The sequence below is a fragment of the Lithobates pipiens genome, unplaced genomic scaffold (assembly GCF_037356315.1).
Source record: "Lithobates pipiens isolate NorthernLeopardFrog02 unplaced genomic scaffold, aLitPip1_a1.2 Scaffold_30, whole genome shotgun sequence".
In the NCBI taxonomy this organism is placed as follows: Eukaryota; Metazoa; Chordata; class Amphibia; order Anura; family Ranidae; genus Lithobates; species Lithobates pipiens.
Genome location: NW_027507791.1, coordinates 27000554 through 27009883, shown reverse-complemented (window position 1 = coordinate 27009883; position 9330 = coordinate 27000554). Strand labels below are relative to the sequence as shown.

The window sequence follows — 9330 nt, the reverse complement described above, 5'->3', positions numbered from 1 at the left end:
GAGACGACCTGTTCAGGGTCACTAGGTGAGCACTCAGGGATTTGAACTCTCAGCCCCATTGTACCATCAGCACACACTGTGGGCTATTAGTCCTCTGAGCCATCTCCTCCTCACACCTAAGGTTGTGTTCGTCCTTCTATTTCTCCAGGACAAAGATTGGTGGAATTACAAAGCAGTAAAGGAGAGCTTTGAACCCACAGCACCTGGTCACCAGCCAGCACACTTACCATCAAGCCAAACACTCCTTACGTGCCATGACATGCCGTGCTTGTCCTCCTATTTCTCCAGGACAAGGACTGGTGGATGTATAAAGTGGTAAAGAAATGATTTGAACTCACAGAGCCTGCTTCCTATCCAGAGCACTTACCTCTCAGCCATCAACTACTACCGTTGGTTGGGGGCTGTTCATCCTCCTAGTTCTTCAGGACATATATTGGAGAAGTTATAAAAAAGAAAGTCTTGAGCTCACAGAACCTTCTCATCTTTCTGCGCACTTACCTCTCAGTGATTTGCTCATCCCCTTATTTCTCCAAGATAAGGCCTGGCAGACTTTTAAAGCAGTAAAGGAATGGTTTGAACTCACAAGACCTCCTCTTTATCCAGAGCACTTACCTCCTAGCCATCTCCACTATCAGGTAGCTTACTCTTATTCTCCAGAATCATGGACTGATGGAATTATAAAGCTGTAAAAGATCGGTTGAAACCTTTACCTTCTCAATATCTAGAGTACTTGACTCCCATCTGCTCCTTACAGAGTATGGAGTGTTTGTCCTATTTCTCCGCTATGACGGGTGGGATTATAACATAGTATTGGAATAGTTTGAACTCCCAAAATTCTGCTCTCTATCCCAATAACTTACCTCTCAGCCATCTCTTCCATTGAGCCGTCCACCAATCACTCTGTTAGTTCTGAATCTCTCCAATGCTCGATGTAAAACCAGAAATAAGGAAGATTGAACCCAAGACTACAACTCACCAACCTCCTCCACTAACCTGCTGAGCCACTTCTGAGACGAGGTCCAGGTGCTTAAAAAAAAAAACTAAATCCCGTTAAGGTGATGAGGTCACAGCTCAGGGCAGGAATCTTCTTCTCTCTAATTCGGTTCTGATCGGAGGAAAATAATTCACAGATGGATCTCCCACCATATATTTGATTGGAATGTATTTGGTAATGAGGGCAGGAAGTTGGTGGATGATGTGTGATGTAGGAGAGGGGAGATCTTCAGGTCTGTGGAGAAGCATCTCTTAGTATGAAGATGAGTTGTGATTGGAGGAGATGGCGCCCCCAGGTGTCATGATGGGTGATGTGTTGAATGTTCATAGGACTCTATTGTAAAAGGAATGGCCTTTCCTAAGGCAGCTTGTTCTTCGGTTCTCCTTCCTTTATAGTGGGTATAAGATTTCCGTCTCCCATAGCAGGAAGGTTTGTGCCGGGTTATCAGTTGCTGAGAACTCCTTCATTCGGGTGTAATAAAAATGGCACAAAGTGGGGTGGAATGGTTGGCACCTTCTCAGCACCCTGTGCACTTAACTCTCAGCTATCTCCACCTCTCCCTGTGCCATGTGTCCTCTTATTTCTCCAGGACCAAGAATAGTGGAATTATAAACAGGCAACGGCATAGTTTGAACTCATGATGCCAGTGCAGCAGCTGGAGCACTTACCACAAAGCCAACTGCAAAACTCAACTCAACTCAACTCAACTCAACTCAACTCAACTCAACTCAACTCAACTCAACTCAACTCAACTCAACTCAACTCAACTCAACTCAACTCAACTCAACTCAACTCAACTCAACTCAACTCAACTCAACTCAACTCAACTCAACTCAACTCAACTCAACTCAACTCAACTCAACTCAACTCAACTCTATTTCTCCAGACCAAGGACTGGTGGAATTATAAAGAGGAAAACAAAAGTTTTGAACTCTGAGATAGTGCCCACCATCCGGCACACTTACCTCCAGACCATCCACTCCTATATCATATGGTCTATTTGTCCTGCTATTTCTGGTGGAGATACAAAGTGCTGAAGAAGAGGGTTGAACTTTCTCAACTCTTGCCTCTCGGCCATTGGCTCCTTATATTGGGGGGTTTGCTCTTTCTCCGTGAAAAGGATTTTCAAAATTTTAAAGCAATAGTTCGAACCCATGAAAATTTTTCAACAGCCAGCGCACTTACCTCTGAGACATGTGCTTCTCTACTAGGTTGCTGGGTGTTCACCATCTTATCTCTCCAGAACACTAATTGGTGAACTCCCAAAGTGGAAAATGAATGGTACAAGCTCACATACCTTCTCACTATCTAGAACACTTACCTCACATAGTATTGTATGTTTGTCCTTCTATTTCTCCAGGGCAAGGATTAGTTGAAATATAAAGAGGTAAATAAATGGTTAGAACTCACAACACCATGTGCCTATCCAGAGCACTTACCTCCTAGCCATCTCCACCAGCAGGATGCCCCTCCTCTTAATTGTCCAGAACATAGACTGGTGGACTTATAAAGTGGTAAATGAATGTTTGAAGCTCATTGTAACTTCTCAGTATCTAGAGTACTTCCCTCCCATCTACTCCGTCATAGAGTATGGTGAGCTTGACTTCCTATTTCTCCAGTATAAGGACTGGTGGAATAACTTAGTAAACAAACGGCTTAAACGTATCGTGCCACCATACCATCCAGAGCACTTACCTCCCAGCCATCTTCTCCACTCGGGTAGCCTACCAACTTACTTTCTTCGTTCTGAATCTCTCCAATCCTCAGTGTGAAACCAGCAATAAAATTGATTGAACCCATGACTAGAAACCACCAGCTGCAGGAATCTTCTTCTCTAATTCAGCTCTGATCTTCATCAGGAAGAAAATAATTCACGAATGGATCCCCCCTCCATATATTTGATGGGAATGTAATTGGTAATGACGTCAGGAAGTCGGCGTGTGATTGGTGGATGATGTTTGATGGAGGAGAGGTGTGCGGGAAGATCTTCGGGTCTGTGGAGAATCAGCTTTCAGTATGGAGATGAGTTGTGATTGGAGCAAATGGCGCCCCCGGGTGTCAGGATGGGTGATGTGTTGTACACTCATTGGACTTTTTTTATGAAAGGAACCGCCTTTCTCAGGGTCCTTGCTTGTTCTTTGGTTCTCCTCCCTTTATAGCAGGGATAAGATTTCTACGTCTCCCATAGCAGGAAACAGGATGGTTTGTGCCGGGTTCTCCCGATAAATGCACATATTGGCCAGCACACTACGGAAATGTCACCCAAAGCTTTTATTACCGAAAGATAACATCACAAAGGACCAAGTGAAATGTTTTGGAGCCGCGCAGGACCATTTATCAGATAAAGACGCATGAGGTACTGAGATCTCCTTCTGGAGTCCTAGATCTGGGTGTAATAAAGATGGCGCATCCTGGGGTGGGAATGAACTCATGGCACCTCCTCAGCATTTACTGCCTTTTCCACCATTCACAGTGCATTGAGCTCCTATTTCTCCAGGACAAGGACTGGTGGTCTTAAAGGTATGATTCAAACTCACATACCATGGGCACCAACCAAAGCACTTACCTTCAGGCCATCTCCTGTTCATGTAGCGTGAGGTTATTGCCCTCCTATATCTCCAGGACAATTCCTGGTGGAATTATAAAGTGTTAAAGATTCAGTTTGAACTCAGGAGACCATCTCATCGTCACCACTGCATTGGGCTCTCTTCCTACTTCTCCAGGACAAGAACAGGTGGAATTATAAAGCAACAGAAGGATGGTTTGAACTCACCATCCAGAACACTTACCTCACAGCTATACTACTATGGTGTGTTTACCTTCTAAGTTCTCCAGGACAAGGACTGGTGGACTTATAAAGCAGTAAGGAATCAGTTTTAACTCACAGAGCTTGCCCAGGAGATTGATTGGTTGGAGACACGTGGTAAAGGAAAGGCTTGAACTCCGAGCACCTTCTCACATAGCTGAGCACTTACCTCTGGTGTGTTCACACTCCTAATAATCCAGGATGAGGACTAGTGGGATTATAAAGTGATAATGGAATGGTATGGACTTACTGTACTATCTCACCATCAGGACCACTTAACTCCCAGCCATCTCCTCAACTTGGGTGGCCAGTCTTTTATTCTATTAGTTTTGGATCACACCAACACTGAGTGTAAAAACAGCAATAAGGGGGTTTGAACCCACGACTATAAACCACCATAAATTCCTTTTTATCTGCTAAGCCACCATTAATGAGTTTGTGCAGTGCTAAAAAAAAAAAAAAAAAAAAAAGGAACATAACATAAAACGATGTCAAGGCGATGAGGTTAGAGGTGACCTCAGGTATCTTCTCTGTAGTTTAGCTCTGAACTTCATCAGGAACAAAGTAATTCACAGATGAATCCTCCCGCTATATATTTGATGGGAATTTGTGTGGTGCCTCCTTACCAGGACATCCGCCCCCGAGTGTGGTTTCTCTATCTCGAAATATCCTCCACCAAGTGTGTGCGGTGTCCCCTTCTCGAGATATCCTCCACTGAGTGTGTATGTGCGTGGTATACCCTTCCCGAGATATCCTCCATTAAATTTGTGTGTCCCCTTCCCGAGATATCCTCCACCAAGTGTGTTTGGTGTCCCCTTCCAGAGATATCCTCCACCGAGAGTGTGTGGTGACCCCTTTCTGAGAGATCCTCCACTGAGTGTGTGTGTGGTGTCCCCTTCCTGAAATATCCTCCACCAAGTGTGTGCGGTGTCCCCTTCTCGAGATATCCTCCACTGAGTGTGTATGTGCGTGGTATACCCTTCCCGAGATATCCTCCATTAAATTTGTGTGTCCCCTTCCCGAGATATCCTCCACCAAGTGTGTTTGGTGTCCCCTTCCAGAGATATCCTCCACCGAGAGTGTGTGGTGACCCCTTTCTGAGAGATCCTCCACTGAGTGTGTGTGGTGCCCCCTTCTTGAGATATCCTCCACCAGGTATGTGTGGTGTCCTCTTCCCGAGATATCCTCCGCCGAGTGTGTGCGGTGTCCCCTTCCCGAGATATCCTCCATTTAGTTTATGTGGTGTCCCCTTCCCGAGATATCCTCCATTTAGTTTATGTGGTGTCCCCTTCCCGAGATATCCTTCTCCGTGTGTGTGTTGTTCCCTTCCAGAGATATCCTCCACCGAGTGTGTGTGGTGTTCCCTTCCCAAGATATCCTCCACCGAGAGTGTGTGGTGACCCCTTTCTGAGAGATCCTCCACTGAGTGTGTGTGTGGTGCCCCCTTCTTGAGATATCCTCCAGCAGGTATGTGTGGTGCCCCCTTCTTGAGATATCCTCCACCAGGTATGTGTGGTGCCCCCTTCCCCATAATATACTCTATAATGCTTGGTGCCTCTATCCTGGGATATCCTCCACTAAGTGTCCGCCGACTCCAGACGCCACTCATAGTGCAGCTGTTAGCCAGACCTGTATAGATATCGGTGTCCTGCAGTCCAGTCAGGTTTGGCCTTAGATACACTTCTGTGTCTAGAAATGAATGTTCTTTCCTGTCCATCGAGAAGTTTCCCCCTTCAGGTTATACTACCACCTACAGGAGGACTGGACACTGACCAAAAAAACATTGGCCACTGGAGGATAACCCTTACTCTACCCAGCATACCCAGTCATAGAACATTTGGAACAAATGGTTGTAGCTTTAAAGTGGAAGTTCCGGCAAAATTCTAACTAAGGCTAAACCTACTGCCCCACCCCCCCCCCAGTCCAAGATTATTGTATCTAACCCTGAAGATCTATGTACTTTCCCTTTCTGAAGCCGCTGATTAGATGGGACATAAGACAAAGAAAGGGGGATGGAAGGCAGTTATCTTGTGTGCACTACATTGGGGGGGGGGGGGGGGGGTGGTGGAGTTGGCCTGAGGGCCACGTGGGGGTCACTTATCACCTTCTCAGGGTTTTGTGGATAGAAAACATGACTGGCCTATAAACAGAAGCGGTCATGGAGTCTTCCAAATATCTGAATATTCAGTTTAACCACTTCCCGACCAGCGCACGGCGATGTACGTCGACAGAATGGCACGGGCAGGCATATTGGCGTACATGTACGTCCAATATTCGTTGCCGCTGTGCCATGGGGTGGCACAGCGGTGGTCGGGACCCCCGTGAGTCCGGTCGCGGGACCCGCGGACTCGATCGCCGCGGGCATCCCCGCGATCGTCTCACGGAGCGGCCGAATGGAGGAAATGCTGTATAAACAACATTTTCCCATTCTGCCTAGCAACTAGTGACGCTGATCTCTGCTCCATGTGATTGGAGCAGAGATCAGTGTACACTAAATGAAAGCCCAACCCCCCCACAGTTAGTAACACGCCCCTAGGAACACTTAACCCCTACACTGCCACCCACTGGTTAACCCTTTCACTGCCAGTGTCATTTACACAGGAATCACTGCATTTATATAGCAGTGATTACTGTATAAATGACAATGGTCCCAAAAATGTGTCAAAAATGTCCGATGGGTCCCCCACAATGTCGCAGTCACAATAAAAATCGCTGATCGCCGCCATTACTAGTAAAAAAAATAATAAAAAATTATTAATAAAAATGCTATAAAACTATCCCCTATTTTGTAAACGCTATAACTTTTGCGCAAACCAATCAATAATCGCTTATTGCGATTTTTTTTACCAAAAATATGTAGAAGAATACGTATCGGCCTAAACTGAGGGAAAAAAATGTTTTTTTATATATTTTTGGGGGATATTTATTATAACAAAAAGTAAAAAATAATGCGTTTTTTTCAAAATTGTCGCTCTATTTTTGTTTATAACGCAAAAAATAAAAACCACAGGGGCGATCAAATACCACCAAAAGAAAGCTCTATTTGTGGGAAAAAAAGGACGTCAATTTTGTTTGGGAGCCACGTCGCACGACCGCGCAATTGTCAGTTATAGCGACGCAGTGCCGAATCGCAAAAAGTGGTCTGGTCTTTGACCAGCAAATTGGTCCGGGGGCTGAAAGTGGTTAAAATGATTAGAATTGTGTTTGTTACTTGTATTTGCCCCTTGAGGGATCATCTGACGTGAGTTCCCGTCTCTCCCGCATTCTAAATGACGACACAAATCGCAGAGCTCAGTAACCATTGAGGGAAATCGATCAGTTTGGAGGCTGAAGAGACGCGAGGTAAGTACAGGGCAACCCAGGGGGGCAAATACATCTCTGATGGTCCTGTTCCTCCAGGGGGCGCCCCGGAGACTCGGAGGACGCTCTCGTTTCTCAAGCACCTTTTATTGACTCCAGACATTTTCCATATGTGATACATACAATACAGGAGGTCATCTTCTATATAATCACATCATAGAACATGTGACCACGACTAGGAGGACACGGCATCACACATCATATATTCCATATATATTTCTATACTTCCATCAGAACGTAATACGTCCCATAAGGTACAAGCGTCTTGTAGTGAAAGGTCTCTGGAGAGCGCAGAGCTCTTTATCTATACATTGCCCCGGGGCACTTCCATTCTCCAAAGACATCGTCACCAGGAGGATTTCCTTCCCAGAGGCAATGGCTGCCCACGTGTGGCTGAAGAGCTTGCACTTTTTTTACACGTGGATTACTATAGTGCTAGAAGGATATTGAGGCATTGGCAAGGGTGGGGGGGGGGAATAAGAGGTGCAAAATACTGTGGAAGGGACTCGGGATAAGAGACAATTGGGGGGGTTTTCCATGTCCCGCCCCCTCGGAAGAAGCGCCAATCACAGGATTAGTGAGGTGTACCCCACCGGCACCAGACCCGTATCGCTCCCTCGCTTGCAGCGGATCCAGTCTTCATCCATCGTGCCCAGTAACTGCAAGATGTCTCCTTTCCTAAAGCTCAGCTGAGCTTCCCCGGAGGCGGCGTGATCGCAGAGAGCGCGGAGGGACCTGCGGAGAGAAAAGGTCAGACTCATGACTTCGCCCAGGTATGACATCACCCTGTTACCTCATCAAAGGACTACTCAGAACTCCACCCACAAGGCTATACCAGCCTTCCTCAACCCTCTTTACCCCCAGAGGAACCCTTGAAATAATGTTTAGGTCCTGGGGAACCCCCAACTAAAACCAACGAATTGAAGGCCAGCGGTAAAAATGCCTCTGAGGGCTCATTCACATTTGCTTTAGAATGTGGCATTGGATGCGGCTTCTATAAAGCACTCCGAATGCCAATCAAAGCTCCTCCAATCAAAACAAATGGTTCTCTTACAGTCCTGGTCACACACAAATGTCCTCCGTGTCACTTTCTTGGTACTTCAAAGCCTCCATAGAAGTCTATGACAACGCTTGCTAACAGCGCCTGCAGCATTTGAGGAGCTTTTATTCTGCCATACCTTCACTTTGTTTTGGAAGTATGAGATATCCCAGGATGCACTGGGATACCAACAAGCGAACCAAAAAGGCTTCATCAGCAGTCACTTCCGGTTCATGTGTGTATATCCTGGGAGTGTCTGGTGTGCAGTGTGGAGCAGCGGGAAGGTCAGCGGGGTCCAGACCGGAGCAAAGCACATAACAGACGGCACACGTGGTGTGCAACATGAGAACACTATAGTGCAAGATGAGTGGGGACCGGGGGGCAGGGGGATCAGCAGAGCTGAGAGTTACTACTGAGCAGGGGGATCAGCAGAGCTGAGGGTTACTACTGAGCAGGAGAGCTTCAGAGCTGGGGGTTACTACTGAGTGGGGGATCGGCAGAGCTGGGGATACTACTGAATAGGGGATCGGCAGAGCTGGAGATACTACTGAGGAGGGGATCGGCAGAGCTGGGGATACTACTGAGGAGGGGATCGGCAGAGCTGGGGATACTCCTGAGTAGGGGATCGGCAGAGCTGGGGTTACTACTGAATAGGGGATCGGCAGAGCTGGGGATACTACTGAGGAGGGGATCGGCAGAGCTGGGGATACTACTGAGGAGGGGATCGGCAGAGCTGGGGATACTACTGAGGAGGGGATCGGCAGAGCTGGGGATACTACTGAGGAGGGGATCGGCAGAGCTGGGGATACTACTGAGGAGGGGATCGGCAGAGCTGGGGATACTACTGAGGAGGGGATCGGCAGAGCTGGGGATACTACTGAATAGGGGATCGGCAGAGCTGGGGATACTACTGAGGAGGGGATCGGCAGAGCTGGGGATACTCCTGAGTAGGGGATCGGCAGAGCTGGGGTTACTACTGAATAGGGGATCGGCAGAGCTGGGGATACTACTGAGGAGGGGATCGGCAGAGCTGGGGATACTACTGAATAGGGGATCGGCAGAGCTGGGGATACTACTGAGGAGGGGATCGGCAGAGCTGGGGATACTACTGAGGAGGGGGTCGGCAGAGCT

At 47.3% G+C, this 9330-nt stretch overlaps 1 protein-coding gene across 1 annotated transcript in view; it reads right to left on the bottom strand.

Moving 5' to 3' along the window:
- Nucleotides 1-7231: 7231 nt before the first annotated feature.
- RUSC1 (RUN and SH3 domain containing 1) overlaps nucleotides 7232-9330 on the bottom strand; it is a gene marked incomplete in the record, with an annotated part of 26313 nt that continues 24214 nt past the window's right edge. The window contains 1 exon segment of the mRNA XM_077463794.1: nucleotides 7232-7895. Within this exon segment, the coding sequence (XP_077319920.1) occupies nucleotides 7727-7895 (169 nt within the window).